This window comes from Scyliorhinus torazame, chromosome 17, assembly GCF_047496885.1.
Source record: "Scyliorhinus torazame isolate Kashiwa2021f chromosome 17, sScyTor2.1, whole genome shotgun sequence".
In the NCBI taxonomy this organism is placed as follows: Eukaryota; Metazoa; Chordata; class Chondrichthyes; order Carcharhiniformes; family Scyliorhinidae; genus Scyliorhinus; species Scyliorhinus torazame.
This window is the reverse complement of record NC_092723.1, coordinates 26,816,728-26,833,698: the sequence shown is the minus strand read 5'-3', so window position 1 is coordinate 26,833,698 and position 16,971 is coordinate 26,816,728. Positions and strand designations below refer to the sequence as shown.

The following is a 16,971-nucleotide window of genomic DNA, read 5'->3' as shown; positions in this document are numbered from 1 at the left end:
CGAACACTCCCAGGGCAGGTACAGTTGGAATACGGCTACATCAAGTAATTAGGGAAGCTAATAGAATGTTATTGTTTATTGTGAGGGGACTTGAATATAAAAGTAGGGCGGTTGTGCTTCAGTTGTACAGGGCATTGGTGCGACCACATCTGGAATATGGACTCCTTAGTTAAGGAACATAGAACGTAGAAAATACAGCACAGAACAGGCCCTTCGGCCCACGATGGTGTGTCGAACCTTTGTTCAAGGTTAAGAACAAATTAATCTACACCTATCATTCTACTGTAATCCATGTACCTATCCAATAGCCGCTTTAAGGTCCCTAATGTTTCCGACTCAACTATTTCCACAGGCAGTGCATTCCATGCCCCCACTACTAGGTAGGTAAAAAAGCTTCCTCTGACATCCCCCCTATATCTTCCACCATTCACCTTAAATTTATGTCCCCTTGTAATGGTTTGTTCTACCCGGGGAAAAAGTCTCTGATTGCCTACTCTATCTATTCCCCTGATCAACTTATAAACCTCTATAAGGTTTCAAAGTTGCAAGAGTGTACCGGCAGGCAGGAAGGTGGTTTAAAGTGTGTCTTCTTCAATGCCAGGAGCATCCGGAATAAGGTGGGTGAACTTGCGGCATGGGTTGGTACCTGGGACTTCGATGTTGTGGCCATTTCGGAGACATGGATAGAGAAGGGACAGGAATGGTTGCTGCAGGTGCCGGGCTCTAGATATTTCAGCAAGCTCAGGGAAGGTGGCAAAAGAGAGGGAGGGGCGGCACTGCCAGTCAAGGACAGTACCACGATGGCAGAAAGGATGTTCGATGAGGACTCGTCCACCGAGGTAGTATGGGCCGAGGTTAGAAACAGGAAAGGAGAGGTCACCCTGTTAGGGGTTCTCTACAGGCCTCCGAAAGCCCCAGAGATGTAGAGGAAAGGATCGGAAAGATGATTCTGGATAGGAACGGAAACAACAGGGTAGTTGTTATGGGGGACCTCAACTTTCCAAATATTGACTGGAAACGCTACAGTTTGAGTACTTTAGATGGGTCTGTTTTTGTCAATTTGTGCAGGAGGGTTTCCCGACACAGTATAAAGATAGGCCAACGAGAGGCGAGGCCACACTGGACTTGGCACTGGGCAATGAACCAGGACAGGTGCCAGACCCGGAGGTAGGTGAGCACCTTGGTGACAGTGACCACAATTCCATCACATCAACTCTAGTGATGGAAAGGGACAGGTATATACGGCAGGGCAACAGTTACATCTGGGGGAAAGGCAATCACAATGCGATGAGGCAAGACCTAGGATGCATCGGATGGAGAGGACGTAAATGCATCAGAAGGTTTACTGGACTAATACCAGTAATGGACGGGTTGTCTTACGAGGAAAGGTTGGTTAGATTAGGTTTGTAGCCATAGAGTTTAGAAGAGTAAGAGGCGAAGTGAATTTAAAATATAAGATCCTGACGGATATTGACAGGGTGGATGTGGAGACATAAGAACATAAGAACTAGGAGCAGGAGTAGGCCATCTGGCCCCTCGAGGCTACTCCACCATTCAATGAGATCATGGCTGATCTTTTGTGGACTCAGCTCCACTTTCCAGCCCGAACACCATAACCCTTAATCCCTTTATTCTTCAAAAAACTATCTATCTTTATCTTAAAAACATTTAATGAAGGAGCCTCTACTGCTTCACTGGGCAAGGAATTCCATAGAGTCACAACCCTTTGGGTGAAGAAGTTCCTCCTAAACTTAGTCCTAAATCTACTTCCCCTTATTTTGAGGCTATGCCCCCTAGTTCTGCTTTCACCCGCCAGTGGAAACAACCTGCCCGCATCTATCCTATCTATTCCCTTCATAATTTTATATGTTTCTATAAGATCCCCCCTCATCCTTCTAAATTCCAACGAGTACAGTCCCAGTCTACTCAACCTCTCCTCGTAATCCAACCCCTTCAGCTCTGGGATTAACCTAGTGAATCTCCTCTGCACACCCTCCAGTGCCAGTACATTCTTTCTCAAGTAAGGAGACCAAAACTGAACACAATACTCCAGGTGTGGCCTCACTAACACCTTATACAATTGCAGCATAACCTCCCTAGTCTTAAACTCCATCCCTCTAGCAATGAAGGACAAAATTCCATTTGCCTTCTTAATCACCTGTTGCACCTGTAAACCAACTTTTTGCGACTCATGCACTAGCACACCCAGTTCTCTCTGCACAGCAGCATGTTTTAATATTTTATCATTTAAATAATAATCCCTTTTGCTGTTATTCCTACCAAAATGGATAACCTCATATTTGTCAACATTGTATTCCATCTGCCAGACCCTAGCCCATTCACTTAGCCTATCCAAATCCCTCTGCAGACTTCCGGTATCCTCTGCACTTTTTGCTTTACCACTCATCTTAGTGTCGTCTGCAAACTTAGACACATTGCCCTTGGTCCCCAACTCCAAATCATCTATGTAAATTGTGAACAATTGTGGGCCCAACACTAATCCCTGAGGGACACCACTAGCTACTGATTGCCGACCAGAGAAACACCCATTAATCCCCACTCTTTGCTTTCGATTAATTAACAATCCTCTATCCATGTTACTACTTTCCCCTTAATGCCATGCATCTTTATCTTATGCAGCAATCTTTTGTGTGGCACCTTGTCAAAGGCTTTCTGGAAATCCAGATATACCACATCCATTGGCTCCCCGTTATCTACCGCACTGGTAATATCCTCAAAAAATTCCACTAAATTAGTTAGGCACGACCTGCCCTTTATGAACCCATGCTGCGTCTGCCCAATGGGACAATTTCCATCCAGGTGCCTCGCTATTTCTTCCTTGATGGTATATTCCAGCATCTTCCCTACTACAGAGGTTAGACTCACTGGCCTATAATTACCCGCTTTCTGCCTACCTCCTTTTTTAAACAGTGGTGTCATGTTCGGGACCACCCCAGAGTCTAGTGAATTTTGGTAAATTATCGCTAGTGCATTTGCAATTTCCCTAGCCATCTCTTTTAGCACTCTGGGATGCATTCCATCAGGGCCAGGAGACTTGTCTACCTTTACCCCCATTAGCTTGCCCATCACTACCTCCTTGGTGATAACAATCCTCTCAAGGTCCTCACCTGTCATAGCCTCATTTCCATCAGTCACTGGCATGTTATTTGTGTCTTCCACTGTGAAGACCGACCCAAAAAACCTGTTCAGTTCCTCCGCCATTTCCTCATCTCCCATTATTAAATCCCACTTCTCATCCTCTAAAGGACCAATATTTACCGTAGCCACTCTTTTTTGTTTTATATATTTGTAGAAACTTTTACTATCTGTTTTTATATTCTGAGCAAGTTTACTCTCATAATCTATCTTACTCTTCTTTATAGCTTTTTTAGTAGCTTTCTGTTGCCCCCTAAAGATTTCCCAGTCCTCTAGTCTCCCACTAATCTTTGCTGCTTTGTATGCTCTTTCCTTCAATTTGATACTCTCCCTTATTTCCTTAGGTATCAACGGTTGATTTTCCCTCTTTCTACCGTCCTTCCTTTTTGTTGGTATAAACCTTTGCTGAGCACTGTGAAAAATCGCTTGGAAGTTTCTCCACTGTTCCTCAACTGTTTCACCATAAAGTCTTTGCTCCCAGTGTACCTTAGCTAGTTCTTCTCTCATCCCATTGTAATCTCTTTTGTTTAAGCACAAAACACTAGTGCTTGATTTTACCTTCTCACCCTCCATCTGTATTTTAAATTCCACCATATTGTGATCGCTCCTTCCGAGAGGATCCCTAACTATGAGATCCTGAATCAATCCTGTCTCATTACACAGGACCAGATCTAGGACAGCTTGTTCCCTCGTAGGTTCCATTCCATACTGTTCTAGGAAACTATCGCGGATACATTCTATAAACTCCTCCTCAAGGCTGCCTTGACCAACCTGGTTAAACTAATCGACATGTAGATTAAAATCCCCCATGATAACTGCTGTACCATTTCTACATGCATCCATTATTTCTTTGTTTATTGCCTGCCCCACCATAATGTTACTATTTGGTGGCCTATAGACTACTTCTGTCAGTGACTTTTTCGCCTTACTATTCCTGATTTCCACCCAAATGGATTCAACCTTATCCTCCATAGCACCAATGTCATCCCTTACTGTTGCCCGGATGTCATCCTTAAATAACAGAGCTACTCCACCTCCCTTACCATCCACGCTGTCCTTCCGAATAGTTTGATACCCTCGGATATTTAACTCCCAGTCGTGACCATCCTTTAACCATGTTTTAGTAATGGCCACTAAATCATAGTCATTCACGATGATTTGCGCCATCAGCTCATTTACCTTATTCCGAATACTACGAGCATTCAGGTAAAGTACACTTATATTGGCTTTTTTACCTTTGTTCTGAATCTTAACACCTCGATCAGTAACCTCTCCTAAGTTATATTTCCTCTTAACCTTTCTCGTAATTTTCCTTGTCGTTGAACCCATATCTTCATGTAACAACCTGCCGCGTCGCTTACCATTAATGCTTTCACTTCCCGTTTTATTCCTTTTAGTATTCCTGGTCCTATTCACTGAGCTCCCCTCAGTCACTGTACCTTGTACTGTCGCCCTTTTTGATTTTTGACTATGGCTTCTCTGCCTTACACTTTCCCCCTTACTGCCTTTTGTATCTGTCCCTGTTTTACTACCTTCCAACTTCCTGCATCGGTTCCCATCCCCCTGCCACATTAGTTTAAACTCTCCCCAACAGCTCTAGCAAACACCCCCCCTAGGACATCGGTTCCAGTCCTGCCCAGTTGAAGACCGTCCGGTTTGTACTGGTCCCACCTCCCCCAGAACCGGTTCCAATGCCCCATGAATTTGAATCCCTCCCTCTTGTACCATCTCTTGAGCCACGCATACATCCTATCTATCCTGACATTCCTACTCTGACTAGCTCATGGCACTGGTAGCAATCCTGAGATTCTACCTTTGAGGTCCTGGATGGCTGGATTCTCTGTTTTTGGGTCTATGTCCTCACGCTGTCATAAAAACTGTGGACTTTCACGCCAGAAATACTGGCGTGAAAGGGCTATATATTCTTAGCACTGCAGGGGGCTAGCAGTGAACCATTGTAAAACTAGCTCCAGATACGGGCCCCCACACGTCCGGGTCAGAGGCCGCGTATGCGCAATGGCGGCGGCCTCCAGCGGCCGAGCCGTGTTCCATAGTGGACTCAGGCCGCAGAGCTGGACCTTAAACATAATGCCCCCGATCGGCCACACGACCGACCCGGTCCACCCGCCCAAAAACCCCCCTCCGATAGGCTCGCCCCCGACCAGGGCGGCCGCGGACTGAGTTCGCAGCCGCCACGCTCGTATCCCGACCGGCAGGACCATGTTCGATCGATGGCATTGGGACTTTGGCTGGTCAGGGGGGGAGAATGGCGGGGCGGGCCTCTAAAAATGGCCGCAGGTAGGCAATATGCGGCACGGCCGCTTTTCGGGGCCTGGAGAATCGGGGAACTAGCGCCGGTCCCGATCCCATGCGGGGAAATGGATTCTCTGCCCCGGCGTCGGCCGCCATTTGGGCGACGTGGTGTGGAGAATCCAGCCCAATGGTTCCTCTTGTGGGAGAATCTAGAACGAGGGGTCACTGTTCAAAAATAAGGGGTCGCCCATTCAAAACGGAGATGAGAAATCATTTCTCCTCAGAGGGCTGTGAGTTTCTGGAACTCTTTTTAAAAAGCATGGAAGCAGAATCTTTGAATATTTTCAAGGTGGCGGAAGAGAAATTCTTGACGAACAAGGCGGGGTGAGAGGTTTCGGGGGTAGGCAGGAATGTAGCGTTGAGGTTGCAATCAGATGATTATTGATTGGCATAGCAAGCTCGAGGGGCCGAGTGGCCTACTCCTGCTCCTAATTCGTATGTTCGGAGGAGATTATTCTTTCCGTGTTTTGTTTTCTTCAGCTATTTACTGAAATGTCCTCTCCTGTTTTTGAGCCAATGCCCCTTTGAGAATGTCCACCATTAATATTTAATTTCTAGTCAATGTTGCACGATGATTGGATTTCTGGACAGTTTCCATCTCTGTTCTCACAGATTACATTATCCTTCTACAACCAGAGGAATTTCAAAACCTTCAGCTCAAAATAGCTCGGCTGACACTTTTTGTTTTCCTCACAGAGGTGTTTGATAAAATACCTCTTAAGAAAGCTTCAAAGGATAAAACTATAAATGCAAACGACATGTCTTGACTGAACTGATGAATGAGGATCAAGGTAATAAAAGTAAAATACTGTGGATGCTGGAAACTGAAATAAAAGCAGAATACCCTGGAAAAACACAGCAGGTCTGGTGGCATCTGTGGAGGGAGTAACAGAGTTAACATTTCGAGTCCATGTAACTTCTTCAGGAATAAAGAGAGTGGAAAAGTGATGGAATTCATACTGTTTCAGAGGGGTGGAGCAGGTGGAGCAAAATAATAATAATCGCTTATTGTCACAAGTAGGCTTCAATGAAGTTACTGTGAAAAGCCACTAGTCGCCACATTCCGGCGCCTGTTCAGGGAGGCTGGAACGGGAATTGAACCCGCGCTGCTGACATTCTTCATTGAAAGCCAGCTATTTAGCCCACTGTGCTAAACCAGCCCCGGGGTAGGTGAGAGCTCAGGAGAGATTTGACAAGGATGTCATGGACACAAGACAAAGGGAATGTTAATGATTGTGTTAAAGAATAATGTAGTGGCTCAAAGGCCAGATAGCAGAATACATTAAATGCAGACCAAGCGTTTCACAGGACTCTGTGAAAGCAGTACTCAAGAACAAGTGACGGATGCCCATGGGAGGGGGGGAGGGGGGGAGGGGGGGGAGGGGGGTGGGGGGGGGGGGGGAGTTGGGAAAAAAATATTTGATTTAAAAAAGGGTTCAAGATGAGCAGAGATTGCATGGTCTGAAGTTGTTGAACTCAATTTTGAATCCAGAACCTAATGGAAAGATGTGGTGCTGTATCTCCAGTTTGTACTGGGCCAATGTAACACCCTTATTCAAAAAGGGAGACAAAAAAACAGGGGTGAAATTCTCCGGTATCGGCGCGATGTCCGCCGACCGGCGGCAAAAACGGCGCAAATCAGTCGGTCATCGCGCCGCCCCAAAGGTGCGGAATCCTCTGCATCTTGGGGCCGAGCCCTAACCTTGAGGGGCTAGGCCCGCGTCGGACTGATTTCCACCCCGCCAGCTGGCGAAAGTGCCCCGCCAGCTGGCGCGGAAATGACATTGCCGGGCGGCGCATGCGCGGGAGCGTTAGCGGCCGCTCAGGGCATCCCCGCGCATGCGCAGTGGAGGGAGTCTCTTCCGCCTCCGCCATGGTGGAGACCGTGGCGACGGCGGAAGGAAAAGAGTGCCCCCACGGCAGAGGCCCGCCCGCGGATCGGTGGGCTCCGATCGTGGGCCAGGCCACCGTGGGGGCACCCCCCCCGGGGCCAGATCGCCCCACGCCCCCCCAGGACGGCGGAGCCCGCCCGCGCCGCCTTGTCCCGCCGGTAAGGTAGGTGGTTTAATCCATGCCGGCGGGACAGGCATTCTAGCAGTGGGACTTTGGCCCATCCGGGCCGGAGAATCGCGGGGGGGGGGCCCGCCAACCGGCGCGGCGCGATTCCCGCCCCCGACGAATCTCTGGTGCCGGAGAATTCGGCAACCGGCGGGGGCGGGATTCACGCCAGCCCACGGCGATTCTCCGACCCGGCGGGGGGTCGGGGAATCTCGCCCCTGCTAACTATAGGTCAGTTAGCTTAATGTCTGTCATTGGGAAAATGTGAGTGTCTATCATAAAGGGTGTAATAGAAGAGCAGTTAGAAATGCATGAGGCAGGGCAGCACGGTGGCGCAGTGGACAACACTGGGACTACGGCGCTGAGGACATTGGTTCGAATCCCGGCCCTTGGTCACTGTCCGTCTGGAGTTTGCACATTCTCCCCCATCTGCATGGGTTTCACCCGCAACCCAAAAGATGTGCAGGTTAGGTGGATTGGCCATGCTAAATTGTCCCTTAATTGGAATAAAATAATAATTGGGTGCTCTAAATTTATTTTAAAAAAGAAATGCATAAGGCTGGGTTCTCTATCGCCAAGATTCTCCGTTTTGCCGACAGAGGACTCATGCCCACAGATTTCCCAATGGTATGCGAGTGCCCACAATGGGAAAAGCCATTGGCTGGCTTCCGGGATAGGGAATCCACCTGCTGGCGGGGGCGCGGCGCATCCGAAAATGGGTGCGGAGGGATGGAGAATCCCCCCCCCATAATATAATCTAGCAGAGTTAGCATGGCTCCATGAAGGGGAAATCATGCCTGAGAAATTTATTAGAATTCTTTGAGGTGGTAACAAGCAGGATGGAATAAGAGGAAACAGTAGATGTAATATACTTAGATTTCCAAAAAGTGTTTGATAAGGTACTGAACAAAAGGCTACTTAATAAGATAAGATAGTACTGGGGGTAGTATATTAGCATGGATAGAGGTTGGCTAGCTAATAGAAGAGAAAGAGTTGAGTTAAGAGGGGCATTTTCAGAATGGCAACCTGCAACTGGTGGAGTGCCACATGGATCAGTGCTGGGCTACATTTATGTTCAATATATATTAATGACTTCGACAAGGGAAGTGAATATACTGTTGCCAAGTTTGTGGATGACACAAAAATAGGTGCAAAGTCAAGTGATGAGGGTGACACAAAGGGGGGGAGTTTCCGGCTATATTCTCCAGAGCAATCCTCCGGTCCCACTGACTCTGAACCCCCGCTGCAAGGGATGTGGAAAATCCACCCCAAAGAGTCTACAGAGGGATATAGACAGGTTAAGTGAGTGGGCTAAAACTTGTCAGGTGGAATATAATGTGGGAAAATGTGAAGTTATGGGGTGGGATTTTTCAACCTCCCATCCTTGTGTTTCTCGGTGGCTGGAGTGGTCGCACCATTCGCTGACGGTAGGATTCTCTGTTCCCATTGCTGTCAATGGGAATTCCCATTGAATCTACCCCGCACCACCGTGAAACCCACGGGAGGCGGTGCGCTGCCTGTGGGACCGGAGAATCCCGTCATGTGAAAGGCCGGAGAATTTCAGCCTTTGGCAGGAAGAATAAAGGAGTTGAACATTGTTTAAATGGAGAAAGACTGCAGAAAGCTGCAGCACAGAGGGATTTGAAAAGTCCTCAGACATAAATCACAAAAGGTTTGCATGCAACTTCAGCAGATAATAGGGAAGGCAAATTAAAGGTTGGCCTTTATTTCAAAGGGAATGGATTATACAAATAGGAAAGTCTTCCTAAAACTATACAAGGCACTAGTTAGATCGCACCTGGAATACTGTGAGCAGATTTATCCCTTATCTAAGGAAATATATACTTACATTGGAAGCAGTCCAGAGAAGGTTCACTAGGTTGATCCTGGCTATGGAGGAATTTCCTTATGAGTAGGTTGGGCCTGTACTCATTGGCGTTTAAAAGAATGAAAGGTGACCTTATTGGGATATATATGGGTGGCACAGTGGTTAGCACTGCTGCCTTACAGCTCCAGGGACCTGGCTTCGATTCTGGCCTTGGGTGACTGTGTGGGCTTTGTACTTTCCCCCCATGTCTGCGTGGGTTTCCTTCGGGTGCTCTGGTTTCCTCTCACAGTCCAAAAATGTGCAGGTTAGGTGAGGTTATTGGGATGGGGAAGGGGGCGTGGGCTTAGATAGGATGGTCTTTCATCGGGCCAATGCAGATTCGATGGGCTGAATGGCCTCCTTCTGCACTGTCAGGATTCTATGGTCGGGATTCTATATTGTGTCAATATTGAGAATACCAACTTTATCTTCAAGAAGGCTAGCTGGTGTTGGTTTTTAATTAGAAAACTGAAAGGGTTTGGAGTGAGTCACAATGTCTTAGAGATGTTAAATCATAGTCCGGAAGAGTGTTTTAATATTCAACAAGGCAGTCTGGTATGGTAACCTGGGTTAACTGGCCTGAATTGGCAACACTGCAGGTAAAATCACTGGTAGACAGCAAACACAACAGCTCTCGATTTATTTAACAACACAGTTAAGAGAAATGCTTCGGGCATGATCGGTGATCCCTGAGCTCTTTATATCATCAATTTGAAAGTCTCCCTTTGGGCCGATGCTTTAGAATGCCTGTTGCTAGGAGAAATCTGTTCAGGTGGTCTTTTGTTCCCAGTACCATAGGCTTACTAAATAACATCATGTAAATTTAACTTGTTTTTATTTATTTTAACTGCAGTAGTGCTTTAATGGCAGTGTGCAGTATGTTAATTTTGTATGGAATGGATCATAGAATTTACAGTGCAGAAGGAGGCTATTCGGCCATCGAGTCTGCACCAGCCCTTGGAAAGAGCTGCCCTACTTAAGCCTCCACCCTATCCCCGTAACCCCACCTAATCTTTTTGAATGCTAAGGGCAATTTATCATGGCCAATCCGCCTAACCTGCACATCTTTGGACTGTGGGAGGAAACCGGAGCATCCGGAGGAAACCCACGCACACACGGGGAGAACATGCAGACTCCGCACAGACAGTAACCCAAGCCGGGAGTCGAACCTGGGACCCTGGAGCTGTGAACCAACTGTGCTGCCAACTGTGCTACCATGCTATGTCACATATGCACAAAAGTATGAATGTAGCGATAGATGAAATATTTACTGTTTTGAACTAATGACTATGATTATATGTTATATTGGAGGTGAAGCTATCAACAGATTTTCACATCTGCGTGGATAAAAAAGTTCTAATCTAGTTTATATAGGGTTCTCAGGTGACTGGACGGGGTAGATGTTGAGAGGTTGTTTCCACTTGTGGGAGAATCTAGGACCAGAGTCCGTAAGATGGTCATCCGTTTAAGACAGATGAAGGGCAGCACGGTAGCGCAGTGGGTTAGCCCTGTTGCCTCACGGCGCTGAGGTCCCAGGTTCAATCCCGGCTCTGGGTCACTGTCCGTGTGGAGTTTGCACATTCTCCCCATGTCTGCGTGGGCTTTGCCCCCACAACCCAAAAGATGTGCAGAGTAGGTGGATTGGCCATGCTAAACTGCCCCTTAATTGGAAAAAAAAATGAATTGGGTAGTCTTAAATTTATTTTTTAAAAAGACCGAGATGAAGAGGAATTTCTTCTCTCAGAGGGCAGTGAATCTGTGGAATTCCTCTCCTCAGAGAGCTGTAGAGGCTGGGCTGAGATAGACAGATTTTTAATTAGTAAGGGAATCAAGGGTTATGGGGATAAGGCAGGGAAAGTGGGGTTGAAGATGATCATATCAGATTAGCCATGAACTCATTGATTCACGGCGCAGACACGATGGGCTGAATGGCTTACTGCTGCTCCTACATCTTATAGTCTAACAATGCAGCACGCCAAGGAGAGACATGTGAGCGTGAGAACATAGAACATACAGCACAGAACAGGCCCTTCGGCCCATGATGTTGTGCCGAACCTTTGTCCTAGATTAATCACAGATTATCATTGAATTTACAGTGCAGAAGGAGGCCATTCGGACCATTGAGTCTGTACCGGCTCTTGGAAAGAGCACCCTACCCAAGGTCAACACCTCCACCCAACACCAAGGGCAATTTGGACACTAAGGGCAATTTATCATTGGCCACTTCACCTAACCCGCACATCTTTGGACTGTGGGAGGAAACCGGAGCACCCGGAGGAAACCCACGCAGACACGGGGAGGATGTGCAGACTCCGCACAGACAATGACCCAAGCCGGAATCGAACCTGGGACCATGGAGCTGTGAAGCAATTGTGCTATCCACAATGCTACCGTGCTGCCCTTAAGAACAAATAAATCTACACTATATCATTTTACCGTAATCCATGTGCCTATCCAATAGCTGCTTGAAGGTCCCTAATGTTTCCGACTCAACTACTTCCACAGGCAGTGCATTCCATGCCCCCACTACTCTCTGGGTAAAGAACCTACCTCTGATATCCCTCCTATATCTTCCACCTTTCACCTTAAATTTATGTCCCCTTGTAATGGTTTGTTCCACCCGGGGAAAAAGTCTCTGACTGTCTACTCTATCTATTCCCCTGATCATCTTATAAACCTCTATCAAGTCGCCCCTCATCCTTCTCCGCTCTAATGAGAAAAGGCCTAGCACCCTCAACCTTTCCTCGTAAGACCTACTCTCCATTCCAGGCAACATCCTGGTAAATCTTCTTTGCACCTTTTCCAGAGCTTCCACATCCTTCCTAAAATGAGGCGACCAGAACTGTACACAGTACTCCAAACGTGGCCTTACCAAAGTTTTGTACAGCTGCATCATCACCTCACGGCTCTTAAATTCAATCCCTCTGTTAATGAACGTGAGCACACCATAGGCCTTCTTCACAGCTCTATCCACTTGAGTGGCAACTTTCAAAGATGTATGAACATAGACCCCAAGATCTCTCTGCTCCTCCACATTGCCAAGAACTCTACCGTTAACCCTGTATTCCGCATTCATATTTGTCCTTCCAAAATGGACAACCCCACACTTTTCAGGGTTAAACTCCATCTGCCACTTCTCAGCCCAGCTCTGCATCCTATCTATGTCTCTTTGCAGCCGACAACAGCCCTCCTTACTATCCACAACTCCACCAATCTTCGTATCGTCTGCAAATTTACTGACCCATCCTTCAACTCCCTCATCCAAGTCATTAATGAAAATCACAAACAGCAGTGGACCCAGAACTGATCCCTGCGGTACGCCACTGGTAACTGGGATCCAGGCTGAATATTTGCCATCCACCACCACTCTCTGACTTCTATCGGTTAGCCAGTTCGTTATCCAACTGGCCAAATTTCCCACTATCCCATGCCTCCTTACTTTCTGCATAAGCCTCCCATGGGGAACTTTATCAAATGCCTTACAAAAATCCATGTACACTACATCCACTGCTTTACCTTCATCCACATGCTTGGTCACCTCCTCAAAGAATTCAATAAGATTTGTAAGGCAAGACCTACCCCTCATAAATCCGTGCTGACTATCCCTAATCAAGCAGTGTCTTTCCAGATGCTCAGAAATCCTATCCTTCAGTACCCTTTCCATTACTTTGCCTACCACCGAAGTAAGACTAACTGGCCTGTAATTCCCAGGGTTATCCCTAGTTCCTTTTTTGAACAGGGGCACGACATTCGCCACTCTCCAATCCCCTGGTACCACCCCTGTTGACAGTGAGGACGAAAAGATCATTGCCAACGGCTCTGCAATTTCATCTCTTGCTTCCCATAGAATCCTTGGATATATCCCGTCAGGCCCGGGGGACTTGTCTATCCTCAAGTTTTTCAAAATGCCCAACACATCTTCCTTCCTAACAAGTATTGCCTCAATCTGTTTCACACTGTCCTCTCCAACAATATCGCCCCTCTCATTTGTAAATACAGAAGAAAAGTACTCGTTCAAGACCTCTCCTATCTCTTCAGACTCAATACACAATGAGGGCATGAGTTAAAATGGCAAGCAACAGGAAGGCCTGGATCATGCTTGTGGACTGAGTGAAGGTGTTCCTCAAAGCGATTACCGAGTGTGTGTTTAATCTCCCCGGTGTAGAAAACATAGAACATACAGCGCAGAAGGAGGCCATTCGGCCCATCGAGTCTGCACCGACCCACTTAAGCCACTTCCACCCTATCACCGTAACCCAATAACCCTTCCTAACCTTTTTGGTCACTAAGGGCAATTTATCATGGCCAATCCACCTAACCTGCACGTCTTTGGACTGTCGGAGGAAACCAGAGCACCCGGAGGAAACCCACGCACACACGGGGAGAACGTGCAGACTCCGCACAGACAGTGACCCAGCGGGGAATCAAACCTGGGACCCTGGCGCTGTGAAGCCACAGTGCTATCCACTTGTGCTACCATGCTGCCCAATGAGAAGACCTCATTGGGAGCAGTGAATGCAGTAGACTAAATATGGGCAGCACGGTAGCATAGTGGTTAGCACTATGGCTTCACAGGGCCAGGGTCCCAGGTTCGATTCCCGGCTTGGGTCACTGTCTGTGCGGAGTCTGCACGTTCTCCCCGTGTCTGTGTGGGTTTCCTCCGGTTTCCCCCCACAAGTCCTGAAAGCCATGCTGTTAGGTAATTTGGACATTCTCCCTCCGTGTACCCAAACAGGCGCCGGAATGTGGCGACTAGGGGCTTTTCACAGTAACTTCATTGCAGTGTTAATGTAAGCCTACTTGTGACTATAAAGGTTATTATTATTAAATTGAAAGAAGTGTAAGTGAATCGCTGCTTCACGAGTGTTTGGGGCTTTGGATGGTGAGGAGGTAAAGGGGCAGGTCTTTCACATTCTGCGACTGTATGGAGATTGCATGGGGAGGTACCATGCGAAGGGGGATGAGGAGTTGGGTGTTGGAGGAGTGGAACCAGGTGTCATGGAGGGAATGGTCCCTGCGGAATGCTGACAGGGTGAGGGAAAGAAATAGAGACAGTGAGTTCAAGGAAAGGAAGTGTCGGAGAGGAGTGGAAATTGGAAGCAAAATCGATAAGTTCTTCCAGGTCCAGACGAGAGCATGAAGCGGAGCCAATACCGTCATCGCTGTAACAGAGAAAGAGTTGTGGGGAGGGAACCTGAGTAAAACTGGAGAAAGGAATGTTCCACATACCCCACAAAAAAACAGACATTGCTGGGGTCCATGTGGGTACCCATAATCGCATCTTTTATTTGCAGGAAGTGAGACAAGTTAAAGGAGAAATTGTTGAGTGACAGAACGAGTTGAGCTAGGCAGCAATGATCAATGATTGTGTTGTTCTATGAGTTACATCCTGAGTGATCAAATGGGAGAATTTCACTGACAAGGATCTTAAAAAGGATAGATTGGTTTATCAATTGTTTACAGTGTGCTATTTTGCTGATTAAAGATGCTATATAAATGCATTTTATTGTTGTTGATATAGTCGGCATTTGACAATCAGGAGAAAAGTATTTAAGAAAAGGTTGCAAGCTATTAAAGCCAACGTATCCACAACCTGTGTATATTTCTTCCGCACCTTCAGATGGTCTCCTTTCACCAGGCAGTAACTCATTCCTGAGTGGCTATTGCAGATTTGAAGCTCTGATTCTGACTTTTGTCTGACCCGCATTATTTTTCTTTTGCAGCTTATTGCTTTTGTGTCCCTCTTTTTCATCCTCCTGTCAATCACCGCCTTTTGCCTTGAGACACACGAAGCATTCAACAAGATCATTAACTTGACGGAAAGTACAGGCGTTGGGAACAGCACTCAACTGGTGAATGTGTATGAAGTGGTGACAGAACCTGCGCTCATGTATGTGGAAGGCGTGTGTGTCGTGTGGTTCACTCTAGAGTTCTTGGTCCGTATTTCCTTCTGCCCCAATAAACTGCTGTTTATTAAGAATATGCTGAATCTCATTGACTTTGTGGCCATTCTGCCCTTCTACCTGGAACTGGCACTTCGTGGGTTGACCTCCAAGGCAGCAAGGGATGTTCTGGGCTTCCTTCGGGTTGTCAGGTTTGTACGGATTCTACGGATCTTCAAGCTGACCCGGCACTTTGTGGGATTGAGGGTGTTGGGACACACCTTAAGAGCCAGCACCAATGAGTTCCTCTTACTTATCATCTTCCTCGCTCTGGGAATCCTCATCTTTGCCACAATGATCTACTATGCAGAGAGGCTGGGGGAAAACCCCAACAGTGGGAGTCCCACTCACTTCAAAAATATCCCCATTGGCTTCTGGTGGGCAGTCGTCACCATGACTACCCTTGGTTATGGTGACATGTACCCCCAGACATGGTCAGGTATGCTAGTGGGAGCACTGTGTGCCCTGGCTGGTGTGCTTACCATTGCGATGCCTGTGCCAGTCATTGTCAATAACTTTGGAATGTATTATTCCCTGGCAATGGCCAAGCAAAAACTCCCCAAGAAACGGAGGAAACACATCCCCAGTGGGCCACATGCCAAGTCTTCGGGCCATTGCAAGTCAGCCCTGAGCTCTCCACTCAACAACACCCAGGGTGACAGCAATGCAAGTACTGCCGAAGAAATCAAAGAGAGAAAGAACTCAGGTAGGACCTGAATTCTGTTACATTTCAGAGCTTGTGTGTGAGCGTTGCTGTCCTGTCTTTGTGTCATTCCAGAAGATGTATTTCTCATTCCTATTCAGTTGCTGAGGCTATGTGGCGTCTTCTGCGCAGCGTCATGTTAGCACAGAAACTCTTTAAAGTTACATTCCAGGTCCTGATTTAATGCTCAGGGTCACATTGCCACAAGGCCAACAGGTGTCTGAAACTGAGGCCCTTAACCAATCAAAAGAAGACAAAGGAAATGAAAGGAAAGACCCATAAAATTCCTACAGTGCAGAAGGAGGCCATTCGGCCCATTGAGTCTGCTCCGACCCTCTGAAAGAGCACCCTACCTAGGCCCACTCCCCCACCCTGTAAACCCATAACCCCACCTAATGGGCAATTTAGCACCGCCAATCCACCTAAGCTGCACATCTTTGGACTGTGGGAGGAAACCGGAGCACCCGGAGGAAACCCATGCAGACACGGGGAGAACGTGCAAACCTCACAAAGACAGAATCAACCCAGATCCCTGGCACTGTGAGGCGGCAGGTCTAACCACGGTGCCTCCCATAGAGACAGAAGAGAGAAGGAGAGTAGCGACAGAATGAGAAATGAAGATAGGAAGAGAAGATTAAGGGAGTAAAAAGAGAAAAGCAAGAAATACTTTGAAAGGAACAAACAGCAAAGATTTATCAGATTGTTCCAGGGATAAAGATTTTCAGTTTTTACAGAGAGTTTGACAAAGCTGGGATTGTTAGAGCAGAGAAGGTTAAGGAGAGATGTGATAGAGGAAGGCAAATTTAAGACAAATCCCAAAAGAAACATAGCTGGGACAGAGTGTAGCAGAGTAAAATTTGTGGATGATACTAAAATAGGTGGGAAAGTAGACAGTGAAGAGGAGATAAAGAGTTTACAGACGGACATAGGTA

At 47.2% G+C, this 16,971-nt stretch overlaps 1 protein-coding gene across 1 annotated transcript in view; it reads left to right on the top strand.

Annotated features, from left to right (window-relative positions):
* Nucleotides 1–16,971, top strand: part of LOC140393794 (voltage-gated potassium channel KCNC1-like) — an 82,280-nt gene that overhangs the window by 38,439 nt on the left and 26,870 nt on the right. The window contains exon 2 of the mRNA XM_072480238.1: nt 15,118–16,042. Coding sequence (XP_072336339.1) covers nt 15,118–16,042 — 925 coding nt within the window. The remainder of the gene's footprint in view (nt 1–15,117; nt 16,043–16,971) is intronic.